Source organism: Ctenocephalides felis, unplaced genomic scaffold (genome assembly GCF_003426905.1).
Source record: "Ctenocephalides felis isolate EL2017-DRISC unplaced genomic scaffold, ASM342690v1 CF-g0.4_SCAFFOLD_01492, whole genome shotgun sequence".
Classification (NCBI taxonomy): Eukaryota; Metazoa; Arthropoda; class Insecta; order Siphonaptera; family Pulicidae; genus Ctenocephalides; species Ctenocephalides felis.
This window is the reverse complement of record NW_020537646.1, coordinates 44,913,020-44,928,965: the sequence shown is the minus strand read 5'-3', so window position 1 is coordinate 44,928,965 and position 15,946 is coordinate 44,913,020. Positions and strand designations below refer to the sequence as shown.

Genomic DNA, 15,946 nt, shown 5'->3' with positions numbered 1-15,946 from the left:
GGAGATTGTGTTTCTGTCTCTGTCTACGCACCGTTGTAGGTGGTTTACGCGAAACTCCACAGGTTGTGTTTTACCTGCGCTCAGTTGGATTCTCATTGTCAAACGGAACGGTCATGTAGCGCATTGAACCGTTTTTGAAATTATTTTCATTTCGTTTAATTTTATTTAATTTTCTAATTGGTTTCTGAAGCGAATTTTCTTTGTGTTTAATTTTATGTGTGTAATCCTTTTCATTGAGTGTCTAGTGTCGGTGACTTATTTTCTTAGACTTTTCATTAGTGCTGATTTTTTATGTGATATTTAATTGGATTTATTTAAACTTTTATGTACAGAGTTTTTGTGTAAAACTTGAGGTGTCAGAAAACAGTGTTTTTAGAAAGACTGTTGTCATGTGACGATATTAAACAATGGCAATTTATTAATATATACATCTTTAGAACTTATACATAAAGACTTGTGTTAGTGATTCAGAACTATTTTCACTTAAAGGAGTTTTTTAGAACTTGCTTGCAACATGCAGCATGAAATGGAGTCAGATACTGAAACCGATAACCCGCAGTTTTGCTCGTACAGGTAAAATTTAGGTTTATTTACTTAAACATTTGAATTATAATTTATAGTTTTAAAAAGACAAAAATGCAATCGTTCTGAAACAACGTAGTTGAAACTAAATTTTTAAATGTTTTTAAATAACGAAAAAAAGTGCTAGTTATAATTAAGACTTTCTTATGGAAATTTCAATTCATTTCAAAGAACTACATGCTTTGTATTCTCTAGATAAATAAAGATATAGATATTAGAACTCTCTTTAACAAAGTACTCTCTTATCTAAGCAAAAACTTGAAATTCACACACGTGCTTATTTCGGGTGTTCGAATAAGGTGTTCTTATCTTGTTGGCCTATAGTTATTTATGGATACTTTATCTTAACTCATTTGTTTGTGATTGTCATGCGCTTAGATAAATAAAACCACTTAAATTTATTCAGCTGTAACTAATGAGGCATTACTGATAATCCAATTAGAGTTATTAAATACATTGATTGCAACATATTTGAGTACCTTAATTAAATGTTGATTTTAACGTTTCGTTACCTTTGGAGATTGATTCTGTTTAACTTTTGATTAAATTAATAACATTCACAGTGGCATTAATTATTATTAGACTAATTTACCTGAAAATGAAAATATAGAGTTAAAATTGATTTTTGTCATTAGAATCTAAATAGATTCTTATTTGTAATATAATCTAAATGGATTCTTATTTGAAATAGAATCTAGATAGATTCTTATTCAAATTAGAATCTAAATAGATTGTTCTTATTTATTTTTTAATTAACAAGATGAACCAAAGTTATAAAATATGATATTTTGTAAATAAACATTCATTTCGAGAAGATACTTTTCTATGAATATAGTTTTGCCAATTTACTATTAGTTATTGTAATTCACTAAAAATTGAAATATAATCCAAGAGCAACAATTTCGTTTATATTGTCTTTTATTCATAATATATTATAAAACTGAAAGAGTATTTTTATTTTGCATCAAAGACTCGTAGCAATTTGTAGTATAATATAATGAACAGTGTATAATAGGGTAGAGTGGGGCTTAAAGATCCGTGTGTAAATAAGTTGACCACCAATATCTGAAAAACAAGTAAAGTTAGAAATTTTCTAACAACAATATTTGAAAGTAGAGGAATAAAGATATAAAACCAGCCATCACCTTCATTTATACGACGTCGCTATCGATAGATAAACGGTCATGGTTGAATATAACAAAAGAATTTTCTTTTCTTGTTAGATTTTTTGGTTGTGAGCACTGTTGTTTAGTTTACGGGACCTTGATTTAATTTTTAAGTATATGTTATTAAATTGGTTTTTAATAGTCAACAGATGTTTTTATATAACCTCTATAATTGCTGATATGTGCATAGGGTAAGGAACTTCACCCTGGCAAAAGCGCAAACAAATAAAAATTAGTAAAATAAAAATGTTAAATCAGTTAAAAAACACAATTTTGCAAGAAATAAAATAAATTAATAGTTATACCACTTCTGATATTTCTGAAAAATACCGGATCAAGATTATATACAGTGTTATCTTTTTAAAAAAAATAGAATGAAAATGTATGTTTTGCATAATTTAAATGTATATTTGATAATTTAAAAGTTTACAATTAAAAATGAAACATTAGATCTGTTTACCCCCTGACTGCCACTTACCCGTCTATGGGATAAAAAGAGACTGAATAATAAAAAAAACATATTACTATAATTTCGGATGTAAGTGAAAATTTTACTGGCATGAGCATAGTTTGTTGATTGGTTGTTTGATTTGTGTTTTGGGTTGTGATGTAGATGATGCAGTTTAAATAGTATAATTTCTTTAAGTCATATTGGATCTTTGTGCCAATTAGATGTATGATTAGTGCAATGTTCTAATATTTTTAATATTTCTGCTAAACAATTAAAATATTTTAACTAAATATAGAATAACAGTAGATCTATAAAATTATTCTATACATATCATGTCTATAATTGTTGTCAAAGCATACCTTTTATAAGATCATCATATCCAAATTAAAAAAAAAATGCATTTTATTGTAAATTTTATTATTACTTTAGACTTCTAAGATACACTGCAAAAATTGTTTAAGTTTTAAGTTAAATCGAAATTTTACTTAGAAGTTAAAATTTTGCTGCAAATAAAGTTGAGAATGGTTATGATCAATATTTGGTTTTACGAAATAAAATGAAAACTAGCCCTTTAAACGCGGATGCCGCATCTCCGGCTGCAAAATAAATTGAGTAATTATGTGTAAATTGACAAAATTCGTATCGTGCACAACATTTAGATCCGTTCTTACCGTATGATAGAATATATGATGTGAGAAAAAATGGATACTATTGGCATTATGAGTATGGTTATCAAAGTTAAATATCTACTCTACGGCTTCTTGAGACGTAAACTTCTAGAATAAAGTGTTTATTTGTCTCGGTGGTTTCTGCAGGGTATTTTTTTTTTATTAAGAACTGTGTGTTGAAAAATATATTTATATTTCTATTCTCGTTTTTTTATTGAAGTTTTCCTGCAGAGCAAACGATACGACACCTTTTCTATACCTTATCAAAGTAACTTTAATGAGTGTTAATAAAAAAGTAATATTTTTCAGCTTTTACGCGATCTTACTAGTCGGCGCTTTTTTTAGTAATAAACAAACCCCTAAATTTTAAGGCCTAAAGGGTATTTTTTTTAAATAGGTAGTTCATACAATTGTGTTTAGTTTCAGTCGCGACTTACATTTTGCAATTTTACAATTTTACAATTTTACATTTAGTGTCGTCGTCGCGACCGAGCAAGTTGCATGCGGTAGCCGAGAAGGTCGTAAAATGCGATTGCGCCCGATAGTTCCGCGTGGGATCTTATCAGCCCACAACGCGACAATCACGTATAGGGAAACTTATAACGTTCGAATATGAACTTTATTAGAAAATAATCCAAACATAACCTAATTTAAAATTTAAGTTTTAAAATAATAAAATTACTTCACATGTTTCGGAAATAGCTGTTATTTTATTAATAATTGTTTCTCTTTCTTAGAAAAATAGAAAAAATTGAAAATCAAAAATAAAATAAAAAGTAGAAGCATTAGTTTCAATATTTCTTTTGCTCCATTATCTGTTTTTAAGATGAATAGTAAAACACTTATAAATTTAACTTTATGAATTAACTTATTAATTTAATTAAAAAAAAAACTATCAGGACTAAAATTAAAATGTTCCGCTATAGTTTTTATTAGTAGATACATTATCAGGCATAATTGTTATTCAACATGTTGAATATTCAAGGCAGTTTTTTTTGTGTTTTCTTATTAGATTACATGCTCAGCAAAAACTTGAATCTATTATTCAAGTAAAAAATTTTAATAAAATGTACTATGTAATGAAATAAATTTAAATTAGGGTAAAATGAAATTAAAAGTTGGAGCATAAATGTAATTTAAAACATATCTCGTTCGACAATTGCTGAAACTTCTCGTAACAAATGTTTAAAAACTTTTGAAAAAAAAATTGTTCAAACATTTTTTGAAAATTAAAGAAAAGTTTATGTGAATTTTTGACATTTTAGAAAAAATAATACTTTTTTGAGAATTTTTTTTTGTAATTATGAGGTTTCATAAAGTTTTTTGAAATTATGGTTTTTTTTTTTGAAAATTTTGAAATTTCTTGAAAATTTTGAAACCCATTCAAGCCGGTTGATCCATACTGTCGAAAATATCGAAGACATTTGTGTGAACTATAAATATTGAAAATTTATAACCATTACAAAATAACTTATTTGATGTGCGTATGCCAAATGAGTAATTATTATTTTTGAGCGCCAAGTGGCATTTTTTCTTAGCTTTTTTTATTGGTTCTACGCTGGATCAGCCTTCCCAAAACTTTTATTAATTCTTCATTCCGTCAATACAAGTGGTATATTCAATATACCAACAATATACTATATTGTTTGAATCATTCTAATCGGATGCTCCATTCTTTCAAAATACGAATAGCCATTTTTAGAACTTGTTACTCCGTATCTTTGAAACTGTATAATGTAAAGAATAACGTTTAGTTTTAAATTTTTGATACTGATAAAGTTATACATTATATTTATTATCGCAATATTTTTATTAATAAACCAGGAAAGAGTTGCTATAGATTCCGAAATCTAAATCTTTGTAACATTTTTATATTATCAAGTAGTCGCATCGTCTGCGACATTTTAATCTTAAGCGTCTCTGTATTGCATTAAATTTTTATCAGCTATGAATTTGTCAATTTATCAAAAAGTCTACAACGATTAATTAAAACGCGTTATTTTGGCAAAATATTTTGTAGATACAATGACAGACAAAATTTGTCTATCGCGTCAAAGATAAAATGCTTGTTCATAAACAAACCATTGCTTAACTTGTTAATAAATTAAATAATAAAACTACTATCGATAATTTATTTCATTACAATTTATCAAAGTATTTATTAAAAAGTTGCCAAAATTAGGCTAAACTGGTTAAAATAGCAATCTGTTGATTGTGTTGCGCCATCATTATATCTTTCCCGTTAGTATAATTGAAAATTTTATATGAAATAATAATAAAATTTAAATATTCTTAAAAAATCTGTTTGGAAATTCACTGTAGTGCTCCTAGAATAATTCTTATTGTGCTATACATTTATTAATTCCATATTCAGAAAGTGTATTACTTTTGAAAATATTTGTTTAAAATTAACTAATTGAACGTGTCTACTTGTCACCGTTTTAAAAAAGCATTTAAAATTCATTGCATTCGATAAATACCTTCAGCAATAATTTTATATAATTATTCTATATTATAGTGAAAAAAACATAAAATATTTTTACACTTTCTGGATTTGTAAATTCTTAAGTGTAGGGTAAAGCTATTAAACTTCATAAACGGCCATATTTATAATAAAAATATTTTTTATTTGTCGGTAGTTTTTTTTTCGTTTTGAGCTCTGTTATTTAGTTCATGAAACCTGAATATATTTTTTATGTATTCGTTATTTAATTATTTCATAAGATGTTGTGTTAGTTTTAAGTTAGTTCCAACAGTTTTTTTTATATATAACTCTACAAAAGCTTACATTGTGGTTGGAGTAAAAAGCGCCAACTGAACCTTTACATTGGTAAAGGTGTACACAACAAAAAAGTAAATAAATAATGTATTCTTTTGCAAAATTGCTACATAAGGTTCTGTTGAGTTGATGTTTAGATGCTAGTAACTAGAAAATTAAGTTGAAGAAAGCAATTTTACAAGAGAAGAGAAATTGAATTAATAGCTATTACAATTTTGCTCATGAATATTTCTGAAAAGTTATAATAACCTATAGGTACGAAAAATGGTAATTCAGTTGTTGGGAGAAGGGAAGGTCAGATTTAAATGATTCCAAAAACATTCTATTCGTATCAACAAAACGAAGAACTGATTAATATTTGTGGAAGACAGGTTCAGCGGTTTCGGAGATCCAAAATGAAAAGTGAAAAATTTTCATGATAAGTACAAATATTGTTCATAGTTCTTTGGGTTTCATACCAATGTTCATCCGTTGGTCTGTGACGCGGAGCTTACACGTTTCGATATTTGGTTTCTATAACAACTACGCAGCGCGATTGCTTTGAGTAAAAGTTCAAAATATAAACAAAAATTCCAATTTTTTTCAAAAAAGTCATATTTTTTCAAAATTCACAAAAAACTTTTTTTTCAGTTTTCAAAAACAATTCAAAGATTTTTAAAACATTTAAATTTTTGGTACGGAAAGTTTCAGTAATTTGACTTAAAGCACGATGCCATTCACCAGTTTCTATGCGCTTTGAATGCGACTTTAGCATGTAAAGCTTGCGACTTTAGCTTGTCAAGATTTTAGTTCAAAATAGTGAATAATCATCATCCGAGGTGTTTTTTTAAATTGTGCGCAGCTCTAAAGTGCGTAATACCTCAGGCTCCGACATGCTAATCTCCGTCTTATGTTCACTTTATTGCCACCGCTGGCAGCTAGGGACGCGATAACGTTCCACAGCGGCCACAGCGGCTGAGCGCACTTAACTCCTTGCTCCACTCACTCTTGGGGCTTATGTGTCACCAGACGCGAATAACTGTGAAAATCCTCTTTTACTTGCAACATTTACGACACACTTAAAACGAAACACTAAATCTTCTTTGGGATAGGCCTGACTTGAGGCCGACTGAAAATTCGAAAAAAATTACAAAGTCCATCGCCAGCGGCAAACACGTCGAAATAGTCATAGAGAACTGGTAGGTGGCGGGAGAATAGAAGTTTATGGTTAAATTCGTATTTTTTGTATACGAATATCATTTTAAAAATAATAATATGTCATTTTACGGAAAACAGTTGAAAATATCCTGTTAAACGATGGAATTACCTTGTCTAGTGAATAAGATTGCAATAAGTAACACCCAGGTAGATTGCAGTATTGTTGATAACGATATTGCGAATGATAATATCAATATAACATTGCTAAATGTGTTTAACTGTTAATTAAAATCGATAGAAAATCAATGACAAAATCAAAAATAAAAACAATGAAACCAAGATTTTTTTTACCATATTTTAACAGCAATTAGAACCTTACGTCCTATAAGCTGTTGGACTGAAGCTTTTTCTTACGTCGCACTATATACTACTAACCCAGCGGTTGATACATTCATATTTGATTACATACTTCATTATTAGAATTTTTTTACTGACTGATCAAAATTTAGTGCATCAATAGCCCGCGAAGGGCTATTTTTACTTGAAAACATACTTAAGATCTATGTTCCCAAGTGAAAATTTATATCACTGCTGCTCGATATCAGGGTTGTTTCTGACGGAAATTGAACCTGCAATCTGCCTAATTGCAAACCTACGCGCTAATCACTCCAAACCAAGATTTTTTTTGTTTGTTATTCTGTAATTGTTTACCTCCAACTCATCGAAAGTGGCTTGTAATATAAATTGATATTTCAAAACACGAGTGAGCAAAAATGCATTAAATTATTTTTTACAGTAACAGTATAGAATGATATTTTTGTAAACACATAGAAAATGATAAATTAACTTAAATAAAGCTTTCGATTTTCAATCATTTCCTATAATTGTAGATATATCGTATTATTCTAATACCATTCCAAATAGTTTGCTAAAATTATAGAGCACAGAATAAATATTATAAATACCAATTAGTCTTCTCCTAACTTTATGCTCACAGCTTTGTAGTCTGAAACTTCTACATATCATTAGAAATAATTTTCAGAAAAATAAATTAACGATATTGTAATAACATACTTATCAATATTTTAATTGAGCCTTTTATAAAAGTATATAAATTTTAATTTCATAGTAAAAACTTTTGAGAGTAACGTATTTGATACTATTGTCTATCAAAACTTTTTTGTTCGGTACGATTTTTAAATATCAGGAAAGAATCATACTTAAATTTAGTGCTGTCAATTTTATTATCGGAGATTACAAATACTGCTTTATAAATGATGAAAATAATTTTATGCAGATAATATTTTTTATAAAAAAGACATATAGTGATTGCGTACTGAATATTTATATATTCAGTGTACTATGTACCTATGAAAAATGACCCACATACATTTGTTCCAAATAGATACCAATAAAATTGCGAGTCAAAGTTATTCCATGCATGATAAAAGTTTGATAGTTCAATAGACAAGCATTGACTTGATGAATACTATGTTTTTTGGAATAATTAAGAATGAATAAATTTTTATATTCGTAGTCATATCATAAATAAAACTAATCACAATTTTTCTAACTGAGGTGAGTCAGACTAAGTCGTGGGTAAGTGGCTAGAGCAACTGGACCTGAATTACAGGTTCCTGGTTCTATCTCGCTTGAGAGACGTCTGATATCAAGCAGTAGTGACTTCTGTTTTCACTTCTACGTTCTGTTGTTTCGAAATTGTAATAACAAAGTTTATCACACAGAGATGAAGGAATTGTTTTTAATGTTCAACGTGCAAAAATTTTTTTCACTCACTTAGCAACTCAACTTTCAAATATTGTTGATAAATTTTATATTTTTTTGTATAAAAAGATTCAAAAGATTCCAGTATTTTTTTTATAATTCTGTTTAAACAGTTTGCAAAAGTATTTTTTGGAGGTAATGAACATTCTCATAAGTTAATAAAAATAGTAATTACTTTTGTATATAGAATTAGCCCATATTTTTAAGTAGCAATTGGATTGAAGAGGATACCAGCAGTAAGACACCTAAATTTACGGAAAATGGCAATCTAAAAAAAAGTATATTCAAATACTTAACGAATTATATATCGTAATATTCATTTGTTGCTCATCTTTTTACCAAACAAAATATTTATGTAGGACTACCCGCTAGCATTTATTTGCATTGTGATGCAGAATGAAATGAATGCTATAGCATTGAAATTTTTAAGTTAATTATTTTGAACTTAATTTTATATAACTTCACGTTTTTGTAATTATCATATCTGTCGAGGTAATGACTAACTGATTCTTGAGGTATTTTTGTATTATCTTGGACAAGCAAAGTAGCTTGGGCAAGCAAATTGCGTAAAAGCGTAATATTTCACGTGGATGCCATAGCATTCATAATATATAACAATTAAAATATGATAATAGGATTACCTTTACTTGTTATCATTTAGGTGTTTAATCAACTTTTGGATGTAACAACCAATTTAAATATAATGACTGGCAATTTTTTTACCTTGCAGAAACAGTTACGGTTCCCGTGTCGAATATTTAATTTTACTCATCTTGAAAGATTTATAAAAAGTTCAGCTGGTAATTTAAAGCAACTTTTGAAAAATATTCTTGTATTTCAACTAAAAGAAAGACATTTCTGTACTACTGCATTCGGCGCGAGTGATCTGCGCCCGCGGACCTTGTGTGACGCTTCCAGACGTCATACTTCATATCTCAGTTCATAATCCGAATACAAAATGTTTGTTCTCGTAGCATAATGTACACAACAGATATACCTACCATGTAATATAAATTGTGTTTATGGGTTTCCACGTGCTCTGGCGGTGAGCACACACATTTGCGTTGCGCCATCGCAGAAAGAAACTCTCGAAAGAATACTACTGACTACTGAGATCATATTTACTACCTCGGCCGTTTCGAATTACGTTTAACTTTGCAAATGATTTTTCAGTAGATGCATGTTGCAGCAGATCTTAATAAATTGCTTGACAAAGCAGTAAATATTAATCTCATTTGCATATATTGGGTACCGGCGACTTTTGAGAAATGTGCGCTTGTGAGATTGAAATTATGCAATGTATTTCGTAAGTTCTAGAAATTTAGTCATTAGAAACAACTAGTTCGTTGGAAACAAAATAAAAGCGAATTTTTGTTAAAAAAACTGAATAATTTAATTTTGTAATGATTTGTCTATTTGGATCAATGGCTTCTTAACATCTTTCAAGCAGCATCGTTATCTTACTTTCATAAGACTTATGATTTTTATTAGCGAAGAACTGAATCAAGTACAATTTGACACCATCATAATCATTGAATTATTTACCATTCGCAGAATTTTGTAAAAATTGAAACAAAAAATAATCAGATGTGCAAGGTCAGGACTATGCTGGAAGTGCCAAAACATACCAACCATGCCAAGTGGTCCAAAATGTTGTCAATGTTTCAATTACAGCCGATTTTTCTCTGAGTTGTTTAATTTCGTTAGTTGTTCAATGTAGACATCAAAGCTGATCGTGGTGGCAAGAGTAAATGTACACAAACCTTTGCAATCAACTTCAACTGGACAACTCGAGCGTTTTTTATCTTTAAGTGAAAAACCACCAGAACCTGTATTAAATAACAAAATAAGTTTTACATCTGAACAACTCTCACCCTATTCCTAAAAAATCAATTGAAGTAATCCACGAGTGAAAGCTGCGCTTATATAGTTTCCGATCTAATACATTTTTAAGGTATATGAGCTGAAAACTCTGATGTCTCCTTTGATATTTAGTTACTTTCCAATTTCGAGAGTCTAGGATTTTATATGGCTACCATAATAATCAAAGTAGAAGTTTATATAAATCATATTAAATACTCGTTCCCAAAATAGAAATGACGTAGTAATATAGTTCGTAAATTGTGTTCTTTTTACGATCAATTAATTCAGTATGTAATCAACTTATATGATAATCAAAACTGTTTTACATAAATGGATGGTAAAAATGATCTAAACGTACCAATCTAAAATATTTTTTCCCATGCCATAAAGTACAGTAAGTAATCGGCTATATCTATATATAAAATTTGAATAATATCTAGAGCAAGAGGATCATTTAACAATGTAAACTAGTTTTAAGCCCATATCAAAACATCGTCGAATTTTCCATAATGTGCCACATATAACATGTTGTATACTCGTACTTACATACGGTACTTATGTGTAAAATAATATGTAACTCATTGAGGAATTATGTTTTATGTCACAGGTCTTGCAAGAAACACATACTTCTGTTGGATGAAGAAATTTAAGTTTTTATACTTCAATCTTAAAATCAATCTTAAAGAAATCAATTTTAAAATTTATTTATTTAATTTAATGATATAAATATATTTATTTATATCAATTTTTAAAATTTTCTTAAGATCAACGATATACTTTTGTCAATACTTTACACACAGCAATTAATGTTTTTCTCTTTGTTGTTTGCTGATTAATTTATAGAGAAAGAACTGCATAAAAATTATATTGTAAACGAGTCAAGTTGACTTGAGCGTGGAACATGTTTTTAGGGTCAAAAACTCGAAAATATTTTTTGCATATATTTACGTTTTAGGTTCTCTAGAACATTTTGGCATGCCTTACAAAAACTTGATGTTTTATGTGTGTGTGTATGTATGTTTGATTACAAATTTTTAGTCTAAAATTTCGAGAGCACTATTGATGACGAGACGTTCTGATTAATTTTTGGCAAAGACAGGTCTAGCCATTTCGAAGTCGTTTGACGATACAAGGCTAAAAATGTTGAACTCTCTACAAACCTCTCTAAAACATCTACGCAGCTCTATAATTCAAGATTGCTTTGAAAAAAATATAAATTCACAAGTTTTTAGATTAGTTTTAGCAATTTGCACTAGTTTCACATATTATTCAAGCAGAACTTAAGGGTTGTATGATCTATTGTGATGATTTACTTAACTAACTACATCGTCTTTTATAGCTGGCAACCCAAAAGTTGTACCATTTCTATGTGATGTATTTTATTACTACTTCTTTGGTTTCTGAATTTACTTTCTGATTAATGCAGCAATTTCCATTTGGAAACATATTGCTGTTTATATTTCCGAATGTGTAAACCGATGAAACTGCTGTTTGAGGGACAGCATCAGGATGCTCGAAGCGAATGTTCAATCTGATTTTTTTTAATTTGAATTTTTAATATGTCCCATATATAGCTCTAACCACTAACCTACGGGCGAGTTCAGTAATATTTGTTATTAAATAACATAGAAAGTTATCTAACATTTTAACGTTAATGCTGAACTTTCACCACATTTTAAATTTTAATGTGAAAATTTAATAAATTACATGGACAACAAATCCTTGTCTTAATAATGGAATAGTGTATAAAGTTCATAAAGTTTGGATGTTATTAGTTTATTAGGGAGAGCTTAAGTGCACAATTTATACATATTTTTTAAAGTTTTACTGGAATTTGGTAAATTATAGTAAATTTACTACGGAATACGAATAGTGATAAGTCGGAATACATTAATTCTATGATGGAGAGTAGAGCAAGTATTTATCGCATTGCAATATATACTTCACGAATGAAGTGCACATATAAACGCAGCACGCGTTAGGATTAACGGTAGCGCGTACGGCACGTGCTACTAGCTCACTTCTCGGAAAACGTCTTCTGTCAGTTGTCGCGGGCCACACAAAAGATTTCGGAAGCCGTCAGACGGGGCCACTTTTTTGTTTTTATGCTTTTTGTTTTTTATATTTTTCTGAAGTTTTTACGTCAACTGCACTTGCTTAACTCTACTACTAGCACCGGATCATATCAGATATTAAAATGTTACCTGGTATGCAAGTCGCGTCGGTTGAGGTACAAGGAATATAAAATTAGATCTTTATCTATTGTCGAGAGAAGTATACGAAAAAACATCACGGATATCCGTTGAGGAGGTTTCAATTAATTTAACTATGTTTTCTAAAAATGTGTTTTTGTAAGAATGAAATAATTTATGTATTTTGTTGTACTGTTTCTTTATCATCATAGAGTCTATACTGTCGATATATGCTTCGTCGATATAGATGTACATGTCAATTCAAATTTTATTCAAAAACATAATTTGAGAGTTGAACCATTTGAACGATTTGTGACAAGAGGTTGAAAACGCTTTTGAAGCAGTTGTTATTTCTTTCTATAATAAAATTTAAAACTTGTAGCATTTAGCGCTATTGATAAAATTTTATAAAAAATAACTTTCAACACCTTGCTCATAAAATATGATATTGCTACATAGGATGATTGTTTACCATATTAAAAGTATGATCAAAAACACTAGTTAATAGCATAACTTTACATCTACAGGTATTATCAATTAATGCATATACATTCAGGTACATATACTCGTATTTGCAACACTTCTCAAGAGGACGTTAAGTTTTTAAGGATTTTTGGAACCTCCTTTTCTCTTGGTGACACATGGTGATATTCAAAATTACCCCCTTTCCCCCACCAAACATCATGTGTATTTTTAGTTACGTGATATAACTACAATTTTTTTTTTGAATATGTTTGATTTTTTTTAAATCAGTTGAAAAATAAATACACGTGATATGTTACTATACTCCTCCCTCTCCTACGCAATTTTTTTTTTCAAACTCCCCCTCCCCCTAAAAACCTCACGTGATTAATTGACGCTCCCTAAATGAAATTCCTTCAATTAAAGTGACAAAATTTGACAAGTAGATCTTCTCATGTTTTTATCTCATGTTTCAATAAAAAAGTAATTGCAAATAGATTTTTAGCAAAAAATAGAGCATTTCAATTTAAAGGTAATACAGAGAAATGGTCAGAGATTGAAGTTGTCTTGCAAAGAAAAAACGCTCGTATTAGTTGACACTTACTTGATAGTTTTTGCGAAAGAAAATCATATAATTTACTTTGCTGTATTACTTCAAAATTTAATGAATAGGGTAGAGCGATGCTTAAAAGTTAGAGGATAAAAAAGACCACTGCCGATATCTTAAAAACATGAAAAGCTATGACATTTTTAACAATATTTGAAAGTAGAGGGCAAAAATGTGTAACCAAGCATCCCTTTGATTCTTACGACGTCTTTATCAAGAGTTGAATAACAATGTTTAAAAATCCATAACAAAAGTATTTTCTTTTGTTGTTAGTTTTTTGGTTATTTATTTTACGAAACAACAAATTCCTACAAAATGAATTAACTGGATTTTTACTGAACATAGTTCAGTGAAAATCATACTGGATTTTTAGTGAACATAGTTGTTTATTAATGTGTGTTATGTGTTGCGATGTAATTAATTTGGTTTAGTCAGTATAATTACTTAAAGTCAAATTGGACCTTTGAGTCCGGCCCTACCCTATATTATTCTCTGTTAAGAAATTATAACATGTAGCATTTTTTTTTAATTTTGAGAGCAACCCTTCTTTTTATACAAGTAGATACTTTGTTCGTATATATGAAACACATTCAAAGAAAGAAACTGAAACATGTGAGAATTCTCTAATAATTTTAAATCATTGTATTCTGCCAATTATTCACAAAGAAGATCATCAACGAATATAGTCTTTCGTATGATTTTAAAAATTCCAAAACGATACCTGTACTCACAATTTTCACTAACTTCTTAATTTTACCAACACGCATATTTCAAAGAAGGGCAAAAAAAACTCGTTCTTCTTTGCTAAACCATGTGACATCTCGTTAGACGTTATCATAAACTTGAACACGACTTATATCTGCAGTCTTATTACAAACTGAGCGTAAACTGGTTTTACTAAGTTTTACCTGTGCCGTATCTTTGAAATGAGATTGTGTTATACTGTTTGTTTTAACCAAAATGTCTTGTTAAAAATGGTAATGTAAATGTTACGTGATGTATCACTACATCGGTGCCGGCAGCATTTTCCGCGAAAATTTCAAGCAAATGCTTACGGAACCATGAAACGAGAACAGTAGCTCGACAGTTGTTGATTTAGAATAGATATAAGTAATTATTGGGCATTTTTATCGAGTTTTAACATATTGAAATCTACGTGAAAAAATGATAAAATTTTTCCACTAAGTATATGAAACTAAATTGAAATTTCTTAATTTTTACTAACAACCTGTATACCACGAGATATAGAACAATATACAAGTTGAAGATGGATAATATTTAAATCATCTACTTCTATATACAGAATTCTTTATCACAATTTATTTAGATAAAATGAACAAAATTAGCTCTTTGACATTAACACAAATCATTAATATCATTAAATAGATTTACTTTTAATATGAACGAGGAGTTAAAACAGATTTACTATGAAAAATTATCAATCAATTCAAAATTTTATATTAATAACAGTTTTTGTATAGCATTCACCTTCAATCCTAAATCCCCCCTTGAAATTTATATATATTTTTTACTTATTTTTATTATATTTATTTGATCAAATACCTACATGAGATATAAAATTGTACATGATATAGAGTAAAATAGTGTCGAAAAAAAATACAAATTATATTTTAAAATGTTGTGATAGTGTAAGTAGGGACACAAAGGTTCAATTGGACTCACAGTAATTATACTGTGAAAACCAAACAACTATCTCATAGTACATTACACATATAAAAAACAACTATCGAACTATGTTCAGTATAATTCTCAGTTAATTCCTAATTATAGAAATATGTTCTTTTTCTGGTTTTCTCAAATTTTGTATCTGTCCTTTTTATCCCGTCTTTGGGCAAAGAGTTTAAAAGTTCCTAATGGATAGCTATACATGATTAAATTAATGCGAACTTTTTTGGAAAAAACTCTCATTTTTTGCACAAATCACACTATATATGATCTTGGTCTAGTACTTTGTCACAAATAGCCATTAATATAGCTGGAATAACTATTAAATTGATTTATTTCTCGTAAAGTTACATTTGTTGACTTAATTTACTCTTTTATTCACTGTTTTCTTATTGTTCCACCCTTGCCAGTATCAAAGTGTTAGATGATGCTTTTTACCCAACCACATGTAAGCTGACCTAGAAGTAGTATAAAAAACGTTCGAATCTAACTTAGAAGCAACCATATCTGTTATAAAACAATTAAATAATGTACATTTAAAAATTGTATCAGGGTTTCATAAACTAAA

The 15,946-nt window shown here is 29.0% G+C and overlaps 1 protein-coding gene across 1 annotated transcript in view; it reads left to right on the top strand.

Annotated features, from left to right (window-relative positions):
- The first annotated feature begins 415 nt into the window (after nucleotides 1-415).
- Nucleotides 416-15,946, top strand: part of LOC113371285 (putative transcription factor SOX-15) — a 139,736-nt gene continuing 124,205 nt past the window's right edge. Inside the window, exon 1 of the mRNA XM_026611918.1 lies at nucleotides 416-573. Coding sequence (XP_026467703.1) covers nucleotides 522-573 — 52 coding nt within the window. The 5' untranslated portion in view covers nucleotides 416-521. The remainder of the gene's footprint in view (nucleotides 574-15,946) is intronic.